Source organism: Bos indicus, chromosome 29 (assembly GCF_029378745.1).
Source record: "Bos indicus isolate NIAB-ARS_2022 breed Sahiwal x Tharparkar chromosome 29, NIAB-ARS_B.indTharparkar_mat_pri_1.0, whole genome shotgun sequence".
Taxonomy (NCBI): Eukaryota; Metazoa; Chordata; class Mammalia; order Artiodactyla; family Bovidae; genus Bos; species Bos indicus.
Genome location: NC_091788.1, coordinates 24,724,258 through 24,750,451, shown reverse-complemented (window position 1 = coordinate 24,750,451; position 26,194 = coordinate 24,724,258). Strand labels below are relative to the sequence as shown.

At 50.2% G+C, this 26,194-nt stretch overlaps 2 protein-coding genes across 2 annotated transcripts in view; both read left to right on the top strand.

Annotated features, from left to right (window-relative positions):
* Positions 1–1,810: 1,810 nt before the first annotated feature.
* On the top strand, positions 1,811–5,551 carry LOC139180556 (sodium- and chloride-dependent glycine transporter 2-like). Its single transcript, XM_070782403.1, has 2 exons — positions 1,811–2,560; positions 5,117–5,551. Exons 1-2 carry the CDS (start codon positions 2,042–2,044, stop codon positions 5,540–5,542), a joined length of 945 nt encoding a protein of 314 aa, XP_070638504.1. The 5' UTR covers positions 1,811–2,041; the 3' UTR covers positions 5,543–5,551.
* Positions 5,552–7,663: 2,112 nt separating this feature from the next.
* Positions 7,664–26,194, top strand: part of SLC6A5 (solute carrier family 6 member 5) — a 50,146-nt gene continuing 31,615 nt past the window's right edge. The window contains exons 1-4 of the mRNA XM_019954488.2: positions 7,664–7,943; positions 8,294–8,467; positions 16,413–16,554; positions 19,017–19,149. Coding sequence (XP_019810047.2) covers positions 7,664–7,943; positions 8,294–8,467; positions 16,413–16,554; positions 19,017–19,149 — 729 coding nt within the window. The remainder of the gene's footprint in view (positions 7,944–8,293; positions 8,468–16,412; positions 16,555–19,016; positions 19,150–26,194) is intronic.

The window sequence follows — 26,194 nt, the reverse complement described above, 5'->3', positions numbered from 1 at the left end:
GGGAATCTGAAGTCAGGTACAGACAAGGTTGGTACAGCCTTTTAAATGCAGGGGCCCTGTGCACAGCCATTGCAGGTCTGTGGTGCTTCATGCAGACCTTCGATCTCTGTAGCGTAATACTGCGGGATCTTCTTCCTGCAGGTTTCGAGAGGTGGCAAGGGGATCTAGCCGAGGAGAAAGAAGGAAACACGACAGTGATTTAACTCCTTCCCCTACACCCACCTCGGCAGCCCAATCCGATCCATTGGTGGCTGCGCCTCGGCTTGGGTGCAGTGGGACGTGTCCCTCCCATGTTTCCGTTAATTAGGAGGAGGAAAACTGTCATCCCCTCCCGCCGGCTTCGGTTTAGTAATCAGACCCACATGAGTCACGCCGAACACGCAGCCCCCTCCCGCCTGAGTGACAACTGGCCAGTGTACTCTCAGCTGATGTCCCTTTAAAACTCGAATCCAAGGGGGTAATGATTTATCAAACTTGTATTATCAAGAAAATGTCAAACGAAGGGCACCTTGCTTTGCACTGACGCAAACCCGGCCTTTCCCAAGGAGATATAGAAAGCGCCTCTTGCTGGAGCCAAACCCAGTCTTGTCAATAGCTGGTCTCACTCGCTACTCGTTGACTCTGTTGCCCGTTTCAGACATGGTGAGTGTTTGCTTTTGTTCTTTTAAGAGGAGAGGGGGCTGCGAGGGTAGGAAGGGCAGATTCGTTTTGGATATTTCTTTGTGAAATGTTCTATATATTCTGAAAGGCAAAGGGAAGACAACCATAGGTACATTATAGTTGTAAGCATCACCTGGGGGTGGGAAAGAGGTTTCTGAGGCGCTGGAGCTAAGAGGTTGGAAGTGTCTCCTAATCCCGCTCTTCTGGGAACTGTCCTTGGTGCTGAAAAGCCAGGTGCCAATACTGAAGAGAGCCACGGAGTACTAGAGGCTACTGAGATAAGAATGCTGGCTGGAGCTGAGATACTTAATTTGGTGCAAATTAAAGAGTTCTGACCTATGCATTTGTGCAAGAAGGTTAGGTATGGCTGAGGTGAAGGTAATATGATTATTCTTACAGTATAATAGTAATTGGTGGTACTAATATTTATGAAGCCCTGAAAGATAACATGAAGAGAGAAAGTGGATAAAATATATATATATATATATTGCTGGCAGTTATTTTCATTCTCAATTGGGAGAAAGCAAGTGAAAATTAGTAGTCCTGAGTTTCAGTTCCTAAGCCAGTATAGGGGCATGGGTATTAAACTCTTGTGAATAGCTATTCTTGGGGAGTGGGGAGGACCAAAAATCTTCTCAGGTTCTTTTGCATATCTAGGAATCTGGAAGTGAATGTAGGCTGTGTAAAATAAACCTGGTTACTGTCTTGTGTTTTAAATCTGGCTTATTGTTGTTCTTGCGGGGTTGTTGTTACTGTTTGGTCGTTTTCCTTATCCTTGCCTTTACTACCTGGCAGGTGTGGGTAGTTTTGGGATCGCTGGGATTCACATAACAGATTTGGGCTCAGACACTTGCAGGTGCCAGGGCATCAGCTTTTGTGGCCACAGCTTGTCTATCGCTTATTAAAAAAAAAAAAAAAAAAAAGCAGCAAATGTGCATTGTTGAATGACAAAGGAAATGGGGCGGAAAATTAAAGAATCTTTCTACAATGGTGATGGGGACCGTGGGCACCCAAAGCCATGATGTGAAATCCAAAGAAGGCGAGGAGCTCATGGCTGTAGGGCTATTTCCACCCTCCTTTTCTCCCCCCTTCCAAAAAACACTTCTGCATCTTTTTTTAGTTCACCTTCTATCAGGGAGGAGAATATTAGCTTCCTTATGTCATCTGAAGGGAGACAGATTGAGAAATACTGATTACAGTTTTTCTTGGAGAAGGGAAAAAAAAAAAAAAAATCCAGATTCCAATTTGTTCCCTGGATCTTCTGTCTGGATCTGAGTTGTGAACGTCTCTATATGTGGATACAGGTATTTTTTAAGGCTGCCGTGACTTGTTTTGCACGAACTTCACGTTGTGTTCGCAGGATTGCAGTGCTCCCAAGGAAATGAATAAACAACCAGCCAACAGCCTGGAGGCGGCGGTGCCCTCGGGCCACCACGATGGCCCGTGCGCACCCAGGACGAGCCCGGAGCAGGAGCTTCCCGCGGCCACCGCCGCGCCGCCGCCGCGTGTGCCCAGGTCCGCTTCCACCGGCGCGCAAACTTTCCATGCCCCCGACGCGCGAGCCTGCGAGGCCGAGCGGCCCGGAGGAGCGGGGGCTTGCAAACTGAGTAGCCTGCGGTCGCCGGCGGCCTCGGCGGGTCTGCGGGATTGGAGCGAGGCGCACGGTGCGCAGACCGCCCCTCCTTCAGGGGGAGCCGGGCCCGGCAACGCGCTGCCTTGTAAGATTACGGCCCTGCGGGGCCTGGAGGGGGATGCGAATGTGAGTGTGGGGAAGGGCACCCTGGAGCGGAACAATACCCCGGCCGTAGGCTGGGTGAATATGAGCCAGAGCACCGTGGTGCTGGGCACGGATGGAATCACGTCCGTGCTCCCGGGCAGCGTGGCCACCGCTGCCACCCAGGTAAGCAGGTCGGGCTGGAGCCGCGCCGCCTCCTGCTCCCCAGCCGCGGGAGAGGCGAGCCAGGCCCAAGCGGGTGCACGTGTGCTGATGGGGAGACCGGTTGGCAGTGCCAGGTGATGGATGCGGGAGGCAGCTTTGGGGCTTCGGAAACTCGCACTGCGCTGAGGGGTCGCTAGTTCGGGGCAGGAGGGCTGCCGCAACCCTGCCAGAGGGCTTGAGACCTCGGGAGCTGCCATTATCTGCTCCTTCCCAGCCTCAGTGGTAGCGGCCATCCAGGTGCAGACTCATCACGCAGTTGAGGCATTTAGATTCCTCCCCCTTTCTGCAGACAGGACTCCCCTTCTTGCTAACCACTGGATCTTTTTTTTTTTTAACTTAATTTAAAAAGGAGAAGAAAATGCAGAGAAAAACCTGGCCAGAGGGGAAGGGAGGAATGATGGTTTAGTCCTGTGGGCTTTGTACTGCAAGTTACAATAATCGTGATAACTCCTTTGATAAGTAGTTTATATGAGGCCGCTACTGAAGTTTAAGCCTCAGAGCCTATCTTTTCCAAAACCTGTACCAAATTTCGTGTATATATTTTTCTTAGAGTACTCCTCTCAATTGTATAAGCTCCAGGCCCTACAAACCTGGATTCACCTGTGCATTTGATCCTTTAGATTCAACCAGAGGCATGAAAAACCCACAAAACAAATCCCAGTCCTGAGTGGGGGAGGAGGCAGCTGTTGCTGGTGGCCCTCCTCCCATATGGGCTTTTGTCTTCTCCCACTCCCTCCAGTCTCTCCCCTCCTTCTCTGATTTCTTCCCTCCATCCTGTTTCATAGACTTCAGCTCGTCCTTTCCCACTGTGTGCCTCTCCACAGCCTCCTCTCCTCTTAGCTCAAGGGCTAAGCCTGTGTATCCAGTGGGGGGGTTCTTGAACCTGCACACCTCCCTGTGTGAGATCTAGGGTTTATGTAGCCCTTCTTCGTTACTCTAGTGTTTGTAGACTCACACACACACACACACACACACACACGCTTATCCACACAGCAAGAGCTCAGCTGTTGAAATAACTAGAAATGGATGTAAGCTTAGGCTTTCCCACTCGCCCTTACTCTTGGGGTGAACCTCTGGAGGGTTTGCATTAACTGCCTGTGACAGCATGTGCCCAAGAGTGTGACCCCAGGTGGAGGCAGAAAATTTGTCTCACATGTCTTGCTTAACCTCCGCACTGCGGCAAAAGGAGCCGGAACTCCCACCCTTTCTAGCCCTGGAAGAATTGAAGGGGGAGGGAGCTGGAGATGGTATGTGTGTGAGAGGTGTGTAGCGGGGATATTAAAGATGGGCAGTGTAGATCAAGCCCTGCCCTTACCTATTTTCAGCTCTGCCCATCTTTCTGATCCTTGTCTTTCTGCCACCCACCTTGCCCCTCCTCCTCTCTCCCCTAGATCTTCTTCCCATCTTGCCAGCTGCTTCTTTATCCTCCATGGCCTGTGGAACAGTGTGGACAGGCCAGAATGCTAGAATAGGAGGTGGAGGGTAACGGAGGAGGGAGAAGGTGACTGAGAAGGACCAGGGCTCAGGTCCCTGGAAGCTCTGTGTCATGTCCGGGTGTCCTGAACACTTTCTGAGTTTATTTGCAGTTTTTCCTTCTGCTTTGCAGTAAGGCATTCCAGAACTAGAGAGTGCCCAAATAGAGCATCTTAGTGTGTGCTTGGAGAGGTGAGACCCTCAAACCCATAGACTGCAGGAGCGGGAGGGTGCCTCGGAAGACTGTGATTCTGAACCCCTCAGTTTACAGATGGGGACACAGAAGCTCCAAGAGAGCCAGTGGCTTGCCTGTGGTTATCCAGCTGGGTAGGATAAAGTGTAGACCAGAACTCAAGGTTTTTGATGTCCTGTCTCTTTCCATGTCTTTATCCGTCCCCCTCTTGTTTCACCCCTAAAGCTCCCTCCTTCCCATCTCCCTTTCCCTAGAGCTGAAAGGCGCCCCTTTAATGAGCTGAGAGGCAGCTTCTGCCCGTAGGCTTTGGAGAGAGTGATGCAGGGGCTCTGGCTGGCTTCAGGAATTGCAGCTCTCTTTCTGGCCTTAGCATGGAGTCCAAAAAAAAAGAGAGAGAGAGAGAAAAGGGTGTGTTGAGGAATTTGGGGAGGTAGGGGTTATTTAGGAACCTGCTTGCTGGGGACCCTAGGCATGATATTGGGGCCTGCTTGCCAAAGGAACTCTTGGTGAGGGGTTAGGGATGGAGGGATCTGCTTGCAATCAACCTACAGGTTCAAGGTTTGGGGAAAGCTGCTTGCTGGTGTGACTTGACTGCGGGATTTGGGGAAAGAGGGGGTTCAAGAGTCTCTTGAAATGGATCTTCACATCAGAATTGGGAGCCTGCCTGCTGAAAGCGTGCAGGGTTGAGGGGTCAGGGCCCTGCCTGCCGATGCATCCTCGTGTGAAAAGTGGGGGCCTGCTTGCTGGGAAGGACCCTCAGCTTTGAGCGGGGAGGGATGGAGGGGTGGAATGGGACCTGCCTGCCGACCTACCTAGGGCTGTGATCCGACAATGTGCTTTTCCGCCCCCAGGAGGACGAGCAAGGGGATGAGAATAAGGCCCGAGGGAACTGGTCCAGCAAACTGGACTTCATCCTGTCCATGGTGGGGTACGCAGTGGGGCTGGGCAATGTCTGGAGGTTTCCCTACCTGGCCTTCCAGAACGGGGGAGGTATGGCTTTTCCGCTCTTTCCCCCAGGCTGGGCGGGCACTTGTGGGCTGGCGGGGGACACAGAGCAGGAGATACAAAATCTGGGGACTCAGGCTGAGAGAGGAGGCTCTGGGCAGGCCCTTCACACTCCAGCTCCATCCCCTATAGGCATCTGTGGGAAGCTGGAGAGCAGGAGCTACCATACCTGGTTGGTGCTAGATCCAGGAGGCTTTTATCTGGAGATGGAGCTCAGGGGAGAGATGGGTTTCCACGAGGCCCCATTGACCACTTGGGAGGCTGGGTCCTGATTCAGGTGAACACTGATGCAGGCGAGTTCAAATAAATCCTAATTTAGCCCACAAGTATTTCGGTACCTGATGCCCTCCTCGCACGTGAATAGTTTTAGAGCCAGGAGCTGTGCCGTCCCGGACATCGAATTAAGTACGTGGTAAGATAGTAACCTGGAAATCTGAGCCTGCTGGGCACTTGGGTCGTGCAGAGGACAGGATGCAGGCGAGCCAGGAGGTGGGTGCAGAGCGGCGAGGGGCTGTGGTCTTGAGAATCCAGTGGAAGTGCTCACACAGATACGTCCTCTTGGGAGCAAGCAGGGCTAATTTTGACTTTAGCAAAAACGGTTTCCGTTGCATTTGTCCTCACTGGGTGGAAGGAAAACCGTTTCTAAAATGGGGTGGGTGCCAGTCACTCACGTGCCAGCTGCCAGGCCTCTAGGATCCACTGTGCCTCTCCTGTACCCACTGAGGAGGGACCCGGCACATCCAGGGTCCCCTTTGCTTGCCCTGGCCACACTGAGGCACCACAGGGTGGGGCTAAGCCAAGCCCCCTTTACAAATAGGAATTTGCGCCTCAGTTTCTCTTTCACAGCTTCTCAACTGGACCAAGGAGATAAGAAATGCGCCCCTCACCCCATCGGGTTAGGCAGCTTAAGGGTTTGGGTTTTGTTTCTTTCTTTCTTTGTTTTTTGGTCTCTGGGTGAGCTCTCCAGGTACAGGGAGGAGGGACAGGTGCAGCCACGTGATGATGAAAACGGAAAAATATGTTAACACCCCTCCCCCTGATTCCAAATTAGGACACTGTTGACAAGTATTTATGAGGAGGGCAGGGTGGTTACGATCAGGGAGGGGTGCCCTGGAAACAGAAGAAGCACGCTGGTTACACGAAGACTGCCGCCCCAGCTGTGTTTCGCTCGTTCTCTGCAGGGAGTCCCCAGACCAGGGTGCTGTGATAAAGCTTCCAGTGCCAGAAAAGGCGGCGGACAGCCAGGGTGGGTGAGGGAGGGGGTTCCAGTCCAGGGAGCACGGCAGCTTTGCAGCCAGAGGCTCTGCTGGACGAGCTTTACTCGCCCTTTGCCCACGATCTGGGAAAAACAAAGTGCCCGGCTGCATGGGGAGTTGAGTCCGGCCACGAGGAGGGGAGGCAACCTCTTCCGCAAGCACTGCGGCTCCAGCCCCTTCAAGGGGATGGAGGGGAGGGGATGGAGGGCTCGCTTGCTTCCTCCCTCCCAGGAACAAAAGAGAAGGGTTGCACGATCCACATCTTTCTCTAAAACCCATTCAGGAGAGGATAAAGCCAGAGCCCCGGTTTTACTCCCCAGCAGTCCCTGGCCTTCCTCCTCTGGAGAGGCCCTGGCAAGAGAAAGATCAGCTTTCCTTCTGTGGAGCCCAGTGTTCTGGGACTCTGTCATGAGTCCCCAAATTGGTTCTGACTGTGCAACAGGCCTCCCTGGTCTAGACCTTTTCAAAGATCATGGCTATTCCCCAAGCTCCTACCAAACAACCCCAAAGAATCCTTGAGGATGAAGAACCCCCAGGAACCCTCAGCCAGTCTCTGGAGACCTGCCAGCTCCCGGAGCCCTGGCCTGGGCGTTCTAGAGAACAGAAAGGAAGGATCAACATCATCAGAAGCCCACAGTCTAGATAAGACACCCACATAAATATTGTCAAGTACCTGGTGTTGGGAGGGGAGGTGCTGTGGGAGGGTAGAGAAGGGAGACTTCCTGGAGGAGGAGGCATTTGCACTGACTGACCTTGCAGGATGGAAGGGACTTCTCACATGGAGAAGGAAGTGGAGATCTGTGTGAAGGCTGAGGTAGGGGGGAAAGATGTCCCTACCATGCATCTGGTTGGTAGAAGGTGTACAGGTGACTCAAGTCAAGGGCCCCTGCAGTCTAGCTTAGCAGATTTGGAGAGCTGGGATGCCAATGAGATGTCACCAAAACAGAGTCCAGCAGTGAATCAGAAGTGTGGATTTGTTGAACATTGGAAGGAAGGGCTTAATTTGAGAATGTTGAAGTACTAGACTAAGAAAAAGAAAAGAATAAAGCACACTCAGCATGCAACCCTCAATGACCCATCCAATGGGGAATTGAAAAAAATTGTCTGGTTGCAGGGTACCCTGGCATTGTTTAGAGGATGGTTCCTATATGTCCCTGGGTGCTTCGGTTGAGCTGGAATATCAAAAGCTTCCTGGAGAAGGCAGGGAGCTCGCTCCTGAGGGGGAGGATGGAGCCTGCCCGCTTGGGCCTCTCTGAGCTCTCACCTCCTACTCTCTCTTTCCAAGGTGCTTTCCTCATCCCTTACCTAATGATGCTGGCTCTGGCAGGGTTGCCCATCTTCTTCCTAGAGGTGTCCCTGGGCCAGTTTGCCAGCCAGGGGCCGGTGTCTGTGTGGAAGGCCATCCCAGCCCTGCAAGGTGAGTGCTTCCTGCTTCCCAGCTGCCTCAGCCCTTCCCTGCCCTCTCTGGCACCAAAGGGCCCCAGGGAGTGAGACCTGCTTCTGTGATTGGGAGAACCCACTCCTTCCTTCTCTATTTGATCAGTTTCACCACTGGGGCCCTCTGAAGAATGGCCCAAGATCATCTCTGGCATCACCCTGTTCCTGGCAGAATGTCTTGATGTCCCTGTAGACACAGAGTCTATTCCATTATTAATGTGTCCGTCTGTAAGAGGGAGCCAGCACCCACATTCCCCTCCCCTGCGCCCAACCGTTAAGGATTCCACAGGATCTGGAGGAAACGAATCCCTGAACCTTTTGCTTCCACAGGCTGTGGCATCGCAATGCTGATCATCTCCGTCCTAATAGCCATATACTACAATGTGATTATTTGCTACACTCTTTTCTACCTGTTTGCCTCCTTTGTGTCTGTGCTGCCCTGGGGCTCCTGCAACAACCCTTGGAACACGCCGGAATGCAAAGACAAAACCAAACTTTTATTAGGTAAGTTTGGATATACCTGCAGCAGGCGAATCGTTCATTCATTCATTCATTCATTCGGGGAGGATGAACTGAGCACCTATTATGTTTGCAGGCTCTATACTAGATGCTGGGGGTACAGAGATGAAAACCACCCTCGAATATGGTTAATTCTAATATTTAAGAGACTCATGGCCTAGGCTGGGTAGTCAAATTCTTGTTTGCTCATGAATAGCTTGGAGTCTTTGTTGAAAATGTAGAATTACAAGTCCACCAAGTAGTCTGACTTACTAGATTTGGCTACAGTGGTGTCCCCTGGTGACTCGTGCACATGGTACAGTCTGTAAAGCAATGAGGTCTAGAGTCTAGGAGAGTGAGGCATGTGAGCCTGGGTCCACACTTCACACGATGCTGCCCAGAGCATGAGGTAAACACATGAGACGCTTGACCTACAGACCTCTGATAGAAAGGAACATAGCGAAGTGCTTAGAAGAGGGAAGGCCATCTGGGGAGGTGGGGAGTGTTCCTGGGGAACACTTGTTCAGACCTGAAACACTCTGGGGCTCGGGGGCTTGGGGGAACCATCAGTTTGGTAGGTCAAGGGCAAAAGTGTGGCAGTGCGGAGGGGCAGGGCAGAGTGGCTGCAAGGCTTCCGGTGTGTAAGGCGTTTTGCCCCTGGTGGTATGTGCATTTGCGTCAGGTAACTTCTCTCTGGGTCTCAGTTTTCCTCATTTGAAAAACAGAAATGCTACCATTCTTCATCTGCTTACCTCACGGGATTGCTGTAAGGAGAAAAGAAGTGGAGGATGTGATCCGAGTTGGAAAGCACACAGATAGAAGGTGCCAGTACCAGATGCCTTTGAAGGTGCTGATCATTTTCATGAACACCAGTTAGCACGCAGTTTCTTCTTTCCCCAGCACGTCTGTTATTCCCTTTAAGCAGTCAGAATCCTGTGTCTCTTAGTGTCGGTCCCCCAACCCAGCTCTTTTGCCTGGACAGTCTGCACGCTGCAGAACAAGGAAGTTACTTACATGCGTTGAGTGTGTAAGAGAGAAAGACGACACATCCCTAACCACCCCACCCCCTCCAGAGAGGCACATTCCTAAAGGCGGGAACTCACACTGGAGTGCTTTTACACACCCATGCGTGGATGCCCACAACACACCCAGCCTCCAACTGGCGGCCCTTTGGACGAGGTTGCAGGAGAACTGACACTGGAGAGACATGCTCATCAAATTCAAACCCAGGGCACCTGAAGCGCTCAGAATGAGGCTTTGTGGATTCCCTGGAGTGGGGACTTTCACAGACATGAATTGGAACAACTCGGAGAGATGGTGAAGTACAGGGAAGCCTGGCATGATGCAGTCCATGGGGTGCCAAAGAGCCCAACACTACTTAGCGACTGAACAGCAGCTGGTGTGGGGCCCACTCGCGGAATGACCAGGAGTGAGAGCCCCTCGAGACTCTCTGGGCTTCCGTGCCTTCATCTTTACAATCTCCATGTGGATGAACTCTAAATTTAGGAGCAGTGGTTCTCAGCCCAAACTGTTGCTCATGGGCATCACCTGGGAACTAGCAAATCAAGACATCACTTAGAGTCGAGCCCAGACCAAGTAAAGTGGACTCTCCGGGGATGAAGTCTAGTACTCTGTAAAACTGTGTGTTTACAGTTCCCCAGGCACACCCAGGAGTAGGAACCACCAGGCTGGCGCTTGCCCACAGCCCTTAATTAGTCTTCCCTTAACCACGTTTGGAATGGAGTGCCCACCTTCTTGCCCTGTGCTCCCTACCAGCTCAGAGCCACCTTTGCAAAGCCGCTGAGAGAACCCCACTCAGTAAGCTAGCTGCTCGCAGATTCACCACTGACGATCTGCTGCTGGAATGGATTCCTGAACCTGGTTGTCATTTTGGCAAAGTGCATTGTCCAGGACCTGGGGTCTGGAGTGGAGAAAAGCCTCAAGTCATCCCAGTGCCCAGACTGTCCATCCAGGATTGTGTCTGGGGCAGAAGTCACTTTCTGAAGGAGCCCCGCTCGGGGAGGGCTGTTGCCTTGATCCAGCCTCCAGGGAAGCTTCCCTGGGCACTTCCGTCAGGGCCTTCTTGGGTCATGGTGATCGGTGTCTTGCAGCTGTCCCTTGGGAGGGATGGTAGTTTAGAAACGCTGTTCCCTCTGCTAACAATATCCATTAGTATTTATGCAACCCAGTAAGCCTTAACAGTAATAGCAAGCATCACTTACTACTCATCAACCACCATGTTAAAACTCTTTAATAACTCATATTACCAATGTTAGGATGGACAACAAGCCAACATATGGGTTTAATTGTTATTTCCAGTTTATAGGTGAAAAATCTAGAGCTCAAGTTCATAAGCTAGCTCTGTGGTAGACCTAGGATTGGATACCAAGTTTGCCTGCCTCCCAAGGCCGTGGTCCTAACCGCTCCTTAGCCTACTCAGCAGCTTCATAAACGATGTCTCTGCTATTCCTAATAAGAGCCCTATGAGTCCCAAGGGGCAGATGACATGGTCACTATGTTGCAGGTGACAAAGTGGACTCAAAGCCTCAGAGGGTGGAAATATCCAGTCACATGTCTCTAGGTAGAGCCAGCACCAGGATTTGGGTCTCAGTGACCCCTGATTCTCTGCTCATCCAGGGCCCCTGAAGGCTTTATTCTGTCAGCCTCGGCAGAGTGACATCTGTCTAGGTGTTTGTAGCTGAGATTCTATGGAGTTTAAAAGAAAGCTCATTTGAACAGTAGTTTTGACTTAGTAATACCACTTCTGGGGATCTACTGTTAAAGGAAAATCAAAGACACAGGTGAGGACTATTCAAGATTGTTCATTGTAGTCACATTTATAGTCTAGGAAAACATGGGAAACAGTAACAAAAATTCAATAATTCCATGGTTCAAATAAGTTACAGTGCATTTTTAAAGACTAAAGAATGCTTCATAGTCTTTAAAAATGAATATTCATAAAACATAGGGAAATCATCAGCACATCATGTTAAATGTAAAGGCAGGATACAGATTTATAGTATAATTATGTTTTTACTAACAATAATGTGCTGGTAGAACACACACAGGAAAGAGACACACGCATATTGCCTGGTAGATTTGGAGCCATTCTTTTTTTTCTGTTTCCCTAGATCTTCTATCAGGGACATGCATTTACTTTATGGCTGGAGAATGCATATGTATATGTACATATACATTTATGTAGCGTGTGTGTGTGTTTTTACAGCAACCTGAACACATTGTCTGGCCAGGCATGTGGGTGCAGGCATTGCTGGTTTTGTGGAATTTTTTTTTCTGGCTCATAATATCCCAGGGAACGTGAAAGGCAGAGCGAAGACATTATACAGCAAAGCACCTTATGATACAAACCATAAAAATGATGCAAGCTCTGAGCAGAGAGAGAAATGAACATTTTTCATTCTATTCCCTGGAAGCATGTGGACAGGCTTAGAAGATCTTATCTCATTCTTAGCCGGTAGTTTAAAATTTTTTGTTTGTTTAAAGTGAAGGTCTCAATTTCCCCTCTCTCAATGGAACCCCTCCATCTGTTCTTTGCTGGGCTTTGTAAACTTGACCATTTTCTGTGACCAGGGACAGGCTATCCTTTTCATAAGTATTGACCCTGTGGGGTCCTAAAGTGACTTAGAAAAGGGGATGACTTGCAGAGACATAGACAACTTTGTAGCCCCATTTCTCTGCTGGACAAGATGGGAGTTCAAGGACTTCTATGCTGATCCACTGGCTAAGACTCCATGCTCCTATGCAGGGGGCACGGGTTCGATCCCTGGTCAGGGAACTAAGATTCTGCATGCTGCACAGTGTCACCAAAAAAATAAAATAAAGCGAGTCCAGACAATGATGTCCCAGGCTGCCTCCCAAATGGCCATTCTGAGAGAGGCTTGTTTTTGTTGTTCAGTCACTAAGTCGTATCCGTTTCTTTGCAACCCCATGGGCGGCAGCATGCCAGGCTTCACTGTCCTTGTTTAGGAAGTGGAAAAACTCCGTCTCCTAGTGCAGTGTTCCACAAATGACCTTCCAAGCTCATCCACTCTCTTATAACCCCATAACCATCCTACCCTGTGATAGCAGGCAGCTGGTCCCAGGAAAGCGGGATAGATTCCCTGGCCATTATGACCTTCACTTACAGCAGGAACAGCTTTATGCCATGGCCCCTGAGCTCTGCTAGGGACCACTGCCTGGGACCCCCCCTCATCACTAGATGCCAGGACCCTGGTACTGCCCTGGCTCAGTCCCCTGGTAGAGCTTGCCACACATTTCTAAGGTGTAGATTGTGAAAGAGGCTGTTTTCCTTAAGGACATTCAACCCTCTGGGTATTTGTAATGTTGAAGGGCTAATCCATGCTTGCTGAGTGAGACCAGTGACTGTTTTTTGAAATTAGGAGCTAGCTGGGTCACCTAAAATAGGAATTGCATAAATACCATTTCTATTTCTAGAATGGCTTAATTTGCATTAGAACTTTAATTCAACGATTCCTTTTCTACCTAGTCTTTGGTGTGCTCTCATTTATTCATAATTGCCCAAGTAAAGAGAATCCTTCCAACCGCTTCCAGTTCAGCGTGATCCTTATCACGGTTCTTTGTTCAGGGTTGCTGAGCCGCAGAGCTCGCTGACGGCAGGGCCCGTCGCTCCTTTGCTGGCGGACCTGAAGGCACAGTGCGCTGGGAAGCGCGCTCCTGCCGCCCAGTGGTGAGAGGGGATATTGCAGGAGGCCGCAGTGCCGCAGGGACGCTGTGACCTTGCACTGCGGCGGCGGTGAGTGGTAATCCAGACACGCCCAGAGACGCTCTCTAGGGAAGCTGCCCACGTGTTCCTCTGTGGCAGATTTGGAAGCAAGGGATTTGGAGTTTGCCCGTGCATTAGCGATCTCTTCCAATCACAGAGGGCTGGACTTTTTAGCAGGAGGGCGAGAAATAGCTTCTGTGCTTACAGGAAAGGGACATGAGTGGTGCTTTAATTAACTTCATTCTGGTCCCCGAGGGGGAAACAAATGCTTCCTCGGTAAATAGTTGATAGTTTTGAGCTCAGAATCCCCCTGAAACTGTTATTTGATCAAAGAAGATAATATTGGGTAAGAAGGTGTTTTGAGAACTCCCAAAGCGGTGCTTCTGAAACCCCAGAGACTTGGGGGGAGGCATTTTGCAATGTTCACAGACATTTTTGGTTGTCACAAGTGGGGCAGGGGAAGATAAATGTTCCTGACATGTAGTGGGCAGAGATCAGAGATGTTGCTAATACCTTGCAATACTCAGCACAGCCTCCCCACCGAAGAGAATTTTCTGATCCCATGTGTCAGTAGTACTGCTGTTTAGAAAACCTGTGGTCTAAAGAACCAGTCAGAGGTAAGGGGTTCTTATTATTACAGCTTTAAATTTTATCCAGCTTCCTCAGATATTCTGGAGAGGTTGTGTGGGAGGCATTAGATGCCTTATGGCTGGCAAGTGGAATTGAGAGACGATGTTGAGGATCAGAGATGCTCACCCCATGAAAAGGTGTAACAATGACATTTGCATTATGGCTAGATTTTACCAGGTCCAGCTGTGTACTAGATGTTGCATGAGATGGTTTCATTCATGATCTGTCTCACTTAATTTGGGTCTCGGAACAGCCTTCAAACTAGACTCTTTATGATCAGAAAAACGGAGGCTTGGACAGATAAAGGAATTTGTCCAAGCTCTCAGAGCTAGTGGAATTCCTGAGTCCACAGTTCCCGCTTTGCTGTGCCATGGAGGACACGCATTCGGAGTCCATGCACCATGTCTAGGCTGCACGTGGTTTTTGTTTGTTTGGTCCACAGTGTTTAAAGATAATTTGGCCTTATTTCCAATATTTTAAAATGGCGAGACTTCATGTAAATATCCAGGGTTTCTGCATCTTTTATCGGAACACCTGGAAAAGCATGGCAGGATTGGCTGGTGCAATCATCGCTCAATATTCATGGGACTGGTTCCAGAGCCCTTTCAGATACCGAAGTCTGCAGGTGTTCCAGTGCAGGATATAAAATGGTGTAGGACAACAAAAACTGTATCCAGCCAACCTCCATCGACATTTCAGTCTGCAGTTGGTTGAATCCGAGGATATTAAATCTGCAGATACACAGGGAAGATCATACTCTCTGTTTCAGTTCAGTTCAGTCGCTCAGTCACGTCTGACTCTTTGCAACTCCATGAATTGCAGCACGCCAGGCCTCCCTGTCCATTACCAACTCCCGGAGTTCACTCAAACTCATGTCCATCGAGTCGGTGATGCCATCTCATCCTCTGTCGTGCTCTCTGTTTATCATAACTTTGTACCCTCCATTTTATATCTTTCTCATTTGTGTCACCAGCCTGACTCTTAAAGGTGTATGAGTTTATGTTCCCTGTTCTCTGCTTCCAAGTAGAGTGGCTAAGAGCATGGCCTCCAAAGAGAGAGTGACCGTTTGCCTCCTGATTCTGCTGTGTGACCTTGGCAAGCAACTGCCCTTCTCTGTGCCCAGTTTCTTTATTTGCAGATGCAAGTCAAATCATCTAAGACATTTAAGACACATAAGACATTTAAAATAGTACATGGTGAAGTGCTGTGTAAGTGTTGTTGTTCTAACCGAACTGAACTGAGGGCTTCCCTGATAGCTCAGTTGGTAAAGAATCCGCCTGTATTGCAGGAGACCCCTGTTTGATTCCTGGGTCGGGAAGATCCCCTGGAGAAGGGAAAGGCTACCCACTCCAGTATTCTGGCCTGGAGAATTCCACGGACCATGTAGTCCACGGGGTCACAAAGAGTCGGACGCGACTAGGCGACTTTCACTTTCACTAAGTGCTGTGAAAGTGTTAGTTGTTGTTGTTAGTGTTACTTTGGCATCTTTATACATTACATATCCTTTGGCATTAATCCTGGTGGACTCTTTATCTAAAATATCAATCAGGGGATCATAGAGATATTGTAACATGATCAGAAAGACTTCAGTTTCTTCCTATGTAAAATGAAGATGACCATAGGCACCTCCCAGGTTTTCAGAGGCTTTTATGAGAGGATAATTGGCAAAGCTTCCAGCAAGGTGCCTGACACACCGACTCATCTGGTTAGTTCCCCGACCCCACTCCAGCCTAGGTCAGGCGTTCTCAGCCTCTGCACTATTGACAAGGGGGGCTGGATAATTCTCCGTCGTGGGGGTTGTCCCGTGCATTGCTGATGATTAGCAGCATCCCTGGACTCTGCCCACTAGATGCCAGGAGCACCCTGCTCCCTGAACGGGGACAACTATGTCCTCAGACATTGCCAAGTGCCCCCTGGTGGACAAATTTGTCCCCAGTTGAGAAGCCCTGTTGCAGACTCATGAGCTCATGTTAGTGTGCAGGAAGCACGTGGCATGCATATTTAGGGGACCTCTGTGTGTCGGCTGCCATGCCAGGCAGTGGGTTCAAGGTGAACTTATTAGTGAGTCTTCTGTGGCAGTAGCCCTTCAGCTTTGCTGATGTCTGATTAAAATTCATTTCCACAAGCCATTTATTCTTTGTGGAATCATAAGGATCTTGGTTTGAATCCTGCTTCTGTTTCTCGTTAGCTGTGTGATTTTGGTAGAATCACCTAATATCCCTCTTTGAGCCTTTTTCCTCATCTTAAAGATGGAGGCAGTGGTACCCACAGCCTAGGCTGCTGTGAGCCTCAGGGTAGATAACACATGTAAAGTGCTTAGCATATAGAGAGCGCTCCAGAAAGAAGCGCTGTTGTTACCAGGACCAGGCACAGCTGAAGCGGGTACCAGGGGCTCTGGGATGAGTAACACACAATTTTGGGATTCATCTGCATCCAGCTTTGCTCAGTTAATATCTTCCCAAAGTGACTGTCCAATATTTAGGAAATATTTTAGCTTTTGTCTTTAAGTTGCTGGAAAGACAAGTGTCTATTTTCTGTACAGATTTCACTGTTTTCATTCTGTCCTCTCCTGAACAGATTCCTGTGTGATCAATGACCATCCCAAAATACAGATCAAGAACTCGACTTTCTGCATGACCGCCTATCCCAATTTGACAATGGTTAACTTCACCAGCCAGGCCAATAAGACGTTCGTCAGTGGGAGTGAAGAGTATTTCAAGTAAGATTTTTTAAAAACACTTTCCGAGAGAAACCCAGAAAATTAGTGAATATCCAACCTGTGGATTTGAGGGATGGGCTGCCTCTCTCTGCACCCTCCTTGCCCATGGGGCCAGTATACCAGGGCTTCCATTTTACAAGAGACGCTGGAAATCAAATACGAATTCTTATGGCTCTCATTTTAAATGTTAGCAAATCAGTTAAAGTGAAACACTGATGTCAAATAAGATGCATGTGTCAGTGGGCCCCTTATTTGCAGCCTCTGCTTAGATAATAAGAAGTGGCCATTATATCCCCGCTGGTTTGCCCGAGTACCATGAATTCCTATTCCAAGTTTCCTCTCCTGTATGGACTCCGAGGGCACATGAGTATTCCCTGTAGAACAGAAGGGGCAGCTAGGCTGAATGAGAAAAACAAATCCCCTCTAAAGATAACCTCGATCAGTGAGGGTGGGCCTCGATTCACCCTGAGCATTGAAATAGGAGCCTGACCCTGTGGTTGGCTGAAATCTGATCACATAATCCATGTGGTCAGGTGTATTGTCGATCTCCTCCAGGGGATCTTCCCGACCCAGGAATCAAACCCATTGGCAGGCAGGTTCTTTACCTCTAGCGCCACCTGGGAAGTGATGTGTATTGTAGAAAGAAAAGAAAAGAAAGTAAGTTTAGTTGCTTAGTAGTGTCCGACTCTTTGCGACCCCGTGGACTGGAGCCTACCAGGCTCCTCCGTCCGTGGGATTTTCCAGGCAAGAATACTGGAGTGGGTTGCCATCTGCTTTTGGTGGCTTTGCAAATCCTCTGGGACCATCTTAGTTTCTCAGAGGGACTGTTATCAAGAGCTTCTCTGGGCCTGTCCGACATCCCTTATTAAACCATGGAGTGGTTGAGAAGGCCAAGGGGCTGTGGAATCATTGATTAGATGGCCTACTCATTGCGGGGTGGGGACCTGGGGGCTGGGGGACCTTTTCAGTGCTTGGGAAGTACGGCCCCTGAGGTTTGGGAGCCGAGGCTGGTCCCACGGTTGGTGACTTCTACTCTACCCTTGTGCCCAGGGGGCCCCAGCTAGACCAGGAGGGGTGCTGGCCCCTTGGCTTCCCCAAGCAAGTCCAGACACTCAGCTGTCAAGTCTGCAGCCCTCTAGAGCAGCGGTCCCCCATTGTTTTGGAGCCAGAGACCAGTTTTGTGGGAGACAGTTTTTGCACAGGCTTTCAGGATGATTCAAGGGCATAACATTTGTCGTGCACTTCATTTCTATAGTTGGTATATCAGCCCCACCTCAGATCATCAGACATTAGATTCTGGAGGTTGGGAACCCCTGCTGCAGAGTCTGGATGCTGGCTGGCCCTTGGTTCAGGTCACAGAAAGACCCGCGCCGCCCCCGCCGCCGCCCACGGCTCTGTGACTTGCTTGTTGCAGAGTCGAGGGGATCGTCTTGTCTGTCATGGTGACTCATGGTCCCTGATGCAGCCTCCTGTCCCCAGGAATGATGGTCCCCGTTTGCCCTCTGTCCAGGGATTCAGGGGTCACCAGGCCGGGACTGCTTCAGGGGCCAGCAGCCACTACAGACGAGTGCCCGCTCCCTTCCATTTGCCGCTGGTCATCTGTCTTTGAATATGTTCCTTGAGTAAGGACCAGCTAGCCCTGTGTTTCCATTTCAGCCAACCTCAGCCCCAGGACGGGCCCATCACAACCTGAACTAAAATGCACAGCAGCATTTTCTATTCTTTCTGTACTGTTTTTTTAAGTTATAAAAAAATCTATTGGGATGCATTCTCATAAAAGAGTAGAACAATATAAAAGCACATACAAAATCATCCTTGGCAGTTTAGAGTTTCTGTTAGTGGTGTGTTCTTATATAAAAAATCAACCTCTGTAATGCCTGTTGGGGGAGGGGGGCTGCATCAGGACCCCCAAGGCTGTTGGATTTGTTACACTGCTCTGGGGCAGCTGCTGATGATGGTGGAGCTGATGTAGTCTTGTTCAGAGCCTGCCCAAGGCCATAATTAATTTTTTCAAGTTGAAGTATAGTTGTATTACAACCTCATGTTAATTTCAGGTGTACTACACAGCGATTCAGTTACACACACACACACACACACACATACACACACAGATATATATTCTTTTTCAGATTCTTTTCCCTTATGGGTTATTATAAAATACTGAGTTCCCTGTGCTATACAGTAAGTCATTTAGGGCCATAATTAATTAAAAGCAGTGTAAATTCAGTTGGTCTCACCGCAGACAGCTGTGGGCGGGAACCCTGATCAGCAGACCCCTCACAACCTGATCTAATCCGGCCCCTGGTGGGGAGGCTGGGGGATGCTGGGATTTTGTTCCATGCTCCCTGGCTCTGCAGGAAGAGAAAGCCTGCAGACGGCCACCTCCCCCACCTCCTCCTTCCTTTTCCTGCTCCCCTCCCTACCCACCCTGCCCCCATCACTTCTCTCCTTTCAACTCGCAGGTACTTTGTGCTGAAGATTTCTGCAGGGATTGAGTATCCTGGTGAGATCAGGTGGCCACTAGCCTTCTGCCTCTTCCTGGCTTGGGTGATTGTGTATGCTTCCTTGGCAAAAGGAATCAAGACTTCAGGAAAAGTAAGAGTCTGGATTTACCCGAGAGGAAGCTCTGGGACACCCAGGGCAGGTTGTATGGTGGAGCAGCGGAAGGGCACTGGGAAGAGAGTCAGGGTCGTGGGTGTCATTCTCCTTCTGGCCCTGAGTAGCTGTGGGGCCTTGGGCAAGTGACTTCATGCCTGTCTGTAAAATGGGATAATAGTGCCTTTCTGCCCAGGAGGTTTTAAGGGTTAAATGAAACAGATGTTCTCAGGGCTCCTAGGGGATGGCAGGGGGTCAGTGATGGGTTTTCTTCCTTTCCTTTCGGGCTTTCCATTCAGTAGATGGGAATCCCCAATATGCTTCAGTCACTCCCCCGAAACTCTAGAATCACTGCTCTGGCTTTCTGCATCTTGTTCTGGCTGCCAACTCAATCACTGCTCCTCCCAAGGAGCTGGAATAAGATCAAAATTGAAAGTGGATTCCTTCTCCTCGCTGCTGACCCCTCCGCATTTCATACCCTTTCTCCTGTCTGGAGCCTAACACTCTCCCATCCCATGTGCCCCCAGCAGTAAAGGGTGATGGTCCTGCCAGCGGGATATTTTTTTTGTCGAGCACATGCTTGGCCCCTCTTGCTACGTAGTCACTTGGCTGGCCCTTTGGAGGTGGTGAAATCCCTACCCTAAGCTTAGTTCCAGGGCACAACACGCAGGGCCTGTGGGTAACCTCAGGATACACAGGACCTTGTAGTAGGGTCCCAATGTTTCCCCTCATCTTCCTGTTGCTTTAGAAAAAAAAACCATTAAATGGTTAACCAATCACTTTGATGACAACCAATAATATTTAATTACCTTAAGAGTCATTTGCATGTTTCAGAATGAAACCCAAACTGTCTCAAAGGCCTAAGGAATAGAATGTGATGGTGGACTCTGAGTCCATAGGTTGTGGAGTTTGACATGGTCCAGTTGTCTGGGTCAGGTCTTAGTGTGGTCACAATGAGAAGCAGCCACTTTGGAAGGATCAGGCCTCACAGGGCCGAGGGCCTGTGCCAGCTTTCACCCGCTGGGCATGCTTCCCAGCCCCCACCAAGCCCCCACGTGACACCCATCAGCGACACGGAGCGGTCTGTCTTCTCCCAGACACGTGGACAAGATTGTGAGGCCTCTGGTGCCCTCCATGTAATCTGGTTCCACATGGGCCTGGATGGTGGATGCTGGCAGCTTGGTCAGGATCACCTGAGCCGGGTGGGGCCCTTGAATATCAGGTGGGGAGAGAGCCGGCCGGGGTTCTAGCCCCCCAGCCCTTCCCATGGTGTTTTCTGTGTAGGGACATCTCCACTTGGGCCATGAAACCTGTCTGGGCTTCACATTTGCCCTTAGCTTTGATTTATCTTTTTGTCAGTAAGTGGAAAGCAGATTTTCTTTATCTTAGCTATTTCAGGAGCTAACGGTTTTCTCATTTCCAAAGCGAAGGCAGTTGGACGGGGTGATGTCTAAGACTTGCTGGCTCTAATATGATTCTGTCAGAACACCTGCTGGCTGAGACGCAGGCACTTTTCCTCTCTGACCTCAGTTCCCCCTCCGTAAAATGAGAGCTGGGATCACATGACCCCTGAGGACCCCACTGACTCTGAATGAGTATTATGAGACTGGAGCAATTGTTTTTCTAGGCCAACAAGAAAATGGGGAAAATGTTAACATGACCTTGACAGTAATTTCCCATGAGTCCCAAGGGTTTCCAGGTCTCCTCACCTTCTGCGACTTGGAACTGAGCTTCGAGTGGGAATAAAGGGCCAGATAGGAGGTTGCTTAGCAAGAGTGACCACACCTTTGCTCAGCCAAAATCGAACTGGCAAGACCATCACTCATAGCTGGAAATGGAGAGAGGACAACTTCAACCATAATCAAAGGCCAGACAGGTCTCTAGCAGGATAGGCTAGAAGGTATGACTGGTGGGAGAAGAGGTGATGGTGAGGGGGATAACACCGTCTTCTTGGTGACCCAAGGAAGGATGGGCTGCTGGCTGTAGATTCAGACCAGCCTGAGTTCAAATCCCATCTTCATCACTTTCTAATCGCGTAACTGTGGATGAGCTATTTAACTGTTGGAACCTCAGTTTCCTCATCTGTAAAATGGGAATAATGGTTCATCCCTCATAGAGCTGTTCTAAGATTAGGTGAAAGTTGCATACCTGGCATATAGGGAGCTCTTAATTAACACTAGCTCTTTTCATTTTTGTGGTATTGATGGATTGAGTGGGTACTGTGCCATACTGACATCTTGAAAGCAGCATCTCTGGTGGGAAAAGGGGAAGAGAAAGGAAACTTTGTTGCCAGGCAGTGTACTTCTCTTGTGTTAGTGCCTTCAGTCTGCCCAGCCCCCTGCTAGGTCAGGACATTTCTTCCCATTTTACAGATGGAGAAGCTGAAGCACATCAAAGTAAGTCGCCTGAGGTCATACAGCTGCTAAGAGGCAGCCCTGGGCTTTGAACCCAGGTGTTTCCCTTTAAAGCCTAGACTCTTTCCCCTACATGTCCTCTCCCAAGGAGAGTCTGTTAGGAATATGGAAGTGCAGAATTCTAGACTCATCGTTTGCACTGGGGGGATGAAAGTCTCCCCACTATGAATCAGGACCCTTGCACTCCTGCCCTGTTCTGCCATCATCAGCTCTCATTGCCAGCTGGGCAAGTCCCAGGAGGCACTTTGTCCCTTCTTCCACATCTGCAAATTCAAGGGTTGAGGAGTATTTTCTCTTAGATCGGTCTTTGTTAATCAGTCTGATTTTTAGGGGGATGGTGTCAGAATCAGTTGTTGGCATGATGTAGACGTTAATCCTTGGGGCCAGATATCATGGACTCTCTCTCTGAAATGAGTTTTGAGTAGCTTTCAGCAAGTAAGCATTTCTTTTAGGTCTGCTAACTTATCTTTCTGCTTCATTGAGAAAGATTTCCAACTAGGGATCAGTAATTAATTTTTAAAAACGAGGAATACTGCCAGAAATAATGTGTCCTGATTTATTTTCCTGCCCTGGGGTGTGCAGATATTAATCATGAAGCTTTGTTTGGAAACACGGTTGCAGATCCTCATTATAGCAGGCTTCTTTGTGATTGAAGTTCCACCAAGACTGTCATTTCTAAGCAACAGAGATGTCCTTCTTCTCTTGCAGCAAGATAAGCTCAGGTCCTCTTCTTCAGGGTCCTAGGAGATACGGGTGGCTGGTTGCCTTCTATGAGACCTCAGTCTCCCTTTGAGCAGCTAGAATTCCAGAGTTTGGTGCGACCAGCAGGCAGCCCGAAGGTCAAATGCAGCCCATCTGACCTCTGGGGCTGCTCTGCTGGAGAGTTATGGCAAGGACACAAAGCTTGCTTAATTAGCTGGCACAGCCTTGGGAGGGAGGTGGCCTTACCACCTGTTCAGGGCTCCCATTGTGAGGACGATGCTGCCAGGTGTCAGCCAGCATGCTCGGATCAACCCGTCATTGTCACTCTGGCCAAGTATAATTCATTACTGTTCAAGTTTAATGCCTCTGACAGTCCATCCTGAAACAGGTGCGTTCTGAAGTCCACACGACACAGGAAAACTAGCTGTGATAAAACCTCCACAAACACCTGACTCACACCGGAGGCATCCCCAGGATTTAGACATGAAACTGTGCACCCTTTCAGATCACGGCAGTCCCCATCAACAAACTGAGTGCATCATTCCACACACCAGGGCCAGACCTGGTGCGGCGGACAAGTGCCTAGGGTGTGACATTTAAGGCAGTGTTCACACTCAGGTTCCCGCCCGTGCCGGGTGGGCCGGTGAGAACGAGTGCTTCCTTGAATTGTGCACCTGGGTGGTCCCTTGCCTCACCCGAGTCCCCGTCTCTCACATTTCTGATCTGGTGGCTCAAGGACTGGCATTAAAAGGAAGGAAATAGGTTTTGGAGTTAGAAAATGTCAAGTCTGGCTCTTGGGTCCAGCTGGAAGACCTTGAGTGAGATATTTAACTCTTTGAGAGAGCCTTAACCCAAGCCTCAGTTTTCTCCTCTGTAAAATGGGACTACAAAGAGCTGGTCCGTGGCGGGAGCTCCAGAAATGGTTGTGTCCGAGCCCTAGCAGTCAAGTGGGAGCAGCGTCTCAGGCGGTTAGACCGGTGCTACTCTTGGGGTCTTCTTCTGCCGGACCCCACTGTTTGCCTCATCTCCCTCGCCCCCTCCCATCCTCACCTCCCACCGGCCCCATGTGATCAGGAGGTGAGAAGGATACTCCTTAATTGTCACCCTGCCCCTGCTGTCTTGGTGGGGTGGGGAGGTCAGACTGCTCAGGGCCCCGCTGGCCCCTGTAGCGATCCTCCCCTCAGCCCCATCTGACAGGTGGGAGGACAGCCTGGGTCGTCCTGTGGGAGTGATTTTCTCCTGAGACATCAGATGCCTTTGGGTTTCCCTCTGTGTGTGGAAGGGGAAGGAGAGAAGCAAGTTTGTGGGGATAGGAGGGAGCAGGCCACCCCCTCACAGGCCCTGGTAATGCCAGTGCCTCGGGGCAAGGACGGAGGAGGGACTGTCACGGGGGCAGGGAAGAGGCCCCTGGGGGGTGGTGGAAGCTGTGTGGAGACAAGGAGACCAGCCCACGCCTGGTCTACAGACAGGAAGACTTTGTCCTTGACAAGTAATTGGGTTTAGAAAGTGAAAGTGGCTCAGTCGTGTCTGACTCTTTGCGACCCCATGGACTATACAATCCATGGAATTCTCCAGGCCAGAATACTGGAGTGGATAGCCTTTCCCTTCTCCAGGGGATCTTCCCAACCCAGGGATCGAATTGGGTTTAGAGGAAGAAATACCTCCTCTTCTTTCCTTGACCTGCAGCCTGTCCTATTCAGCTGAGGGCACCTCTGCCCATCAGCTGCTGAGGCCAGAACCTTTGGGGTCACCCTGAACTCCTCCCTGCCTGTCTCTCTCACTCCACATGAAATCGATCAGGAAGTCCTGCTGCACAGTGTATCTGGTTTCTGACCATTTGTCCCGGCTCCTCTGCAATGCCCTGGGTGGAACCACTGCTGTTCTCTGCCTAGATTGCAGCCATGACCTCCTAACTGCTCTCCCTGCAGTAAAAACTCAACGTAGCCACCGGGTGACACTTGAAATATTAGATTGTGTCATTCCTCTGCCCAATCCTCCCTGTCTTCACCCCCGTGCCTCCAGGCCCTACAAGGTATGGCCTGTCCCTGCCCGCCTCCCCTCCCCCGACCTCCTCTCCCATGGTATTCCCACCACACTGGCCGCCTGGCTGCTCCTAGAAGGTCAGCACACTGCCTTCTTAGGGTCTTTACTCCTGCGGTTCCCTCTGTCTGGAATGTTCTTCCGGATATCCAGTTGGCTCACTCTCACTTCCTTCAAGTCCTGGGCAACTTCTCAAAGAGGTCTTCCCTGTCCACCCTTTAATATGGCCATGTTCCCAGCCAACCTCCCCAGCGTGTGCCTGGAATGTATTAGATGCTCAAAAATATGTGTCCAAATGTACACATGTGTGTGTATTTATTGAAGAACTAAGTAACCGCAAGAGTTTTATCTTCATCTGAAACTGTCTCCCAAGCCGTCCTTCCAAAGCCCTTGGGTCTGGTCTCGTCCCCTGAAATCCCAGTGGCTGCCAGGCTGGAGCCTCCTGCCAGGCCCTGGGGTCTGTGCAGCCAGTGCGTGAGGAGGGGGGCTCTGTCTCCCTCCTGGGGGCAGGCCAGGGGTGCCCAGGAAGGCAGACTGTGGGTGGGCACAGAGGGGCTCTGAGCCCACAGTGCTCAGTCTGTGCCTCCTCCCAGTCATGGATGAGTGAGGCCTGGGTGGTCAGGGATGGGCGCTGAGCCTCATCCTTCCAAGTGTCGTCTGATGCGCTTTGGGATGTAACCAGCTCGTGAGCTGAGGGTTGCCGGGGTCATTAAATTCAGCACTGGTGAGTCGTGAGCAAGATGGAAGGGGCACTTCTGTTCCCAGGGCCCCAGGCCTGTTCTGCGTTGCCTGGATTGTCCCACCCTGCTCTTCTAAAGCCCCATGAGGAATATGTAGTCGTTATCACCATTTTGCCCACGTGGACACTCAGGTTCAGGGAGGTTAAGTCACTTCACCAGACGGCCCAGCTCATAAGTGGTGCAGCTGGGACTTGAGCTCAGCGAGTGCAGAGTCAGAGCTCTCCCAGCCCACTCTGCTCTCGTCTACTGGGTCCTGGTCCCAAGCCCGTCCTCCACTCCAAAGTCTGACCGACAGAGAAGGAAGGTGCTTCCTCTTTGTCCCTGTTCAACCACAGCCCCCAAATTCTGTTGGTATTATTTCCCAAATGTTTCTTCGCTCTGCTTCTTCCCTTTGTTCCGAGCCCAGGAGCCTCTGTTGGCTGGGACGCAGGGCCTCCCTGACCTGGTCCGTGTGTCCAGCACCCCTTGGCTCTTAGCCCCAGCTGTGTGCTGTGCTCCCAGTGAGTTTAGGGCCTGGGCCTCACCCCTGCCTTGCCCCCTTTCTTCCCTCGCCTTCCTACTGGGCGTCACCTCCTTCATGTTGCACTTGGCCTCTAAGATCCAGGCGGGTGTCATCTCCATGCATCTCAGAGCTCCCGGTGGGGCTCCATGCCTGCCCCGGACTTCACAGTGTCCTGTTTGGAACTGCTGAGCCATTATTCAGACGTTGGCCCTGGGTCTCCTAGGTTGAGTTCCTTCATCTTTATGCATCTAGGACTTGGCACAACTCCCAGTTGATAGTAGGCGCGTGATAAATGCCTGTTGAATTTAACTGCATTTAATGACCATCTGTCACTAATCAAGTGCTATGCTCGAGGCCCATTTAATCCTCACAGTTATTTTTTTTTAAGAAAGGTGCTATTATCCCATTTACAGATGCAGAAATTAAGATTCAGAGAACTGAATAGCTTGTCTAAAGTCTCATAGCTACTCAGTGCCAGAAGGGCAATTTCATTTGAACCTAAATATACCAAATTCTAAGATCATGCTTCTTTCATGTCACTGGGCTGCCTCAGTTAGTGAGTGTGCATAAATAAGGATGGAAAACTTAAGCTAAAGAAATTAATCTCTGATGGTGGGATTCGGGGCCTCAAGCTGAGGGTGAGCTAG

Coding starts and splice junctions, on each gene's coding strand:
- LOC139180556 (XM_070782403.1), top strand. CDS start 2,042: ATGAATAAACAACCAGCCAACAGCCTGGAGGCGGCGGTGCCCTCGGGC. Junction 2,561..5,116: donor TGGCCACCGCTGCCACCCAG/GTAAGCAGGTCG, acceptor TTCCGCCCCCAG/GAGGACGAGCAAGGGGATGA.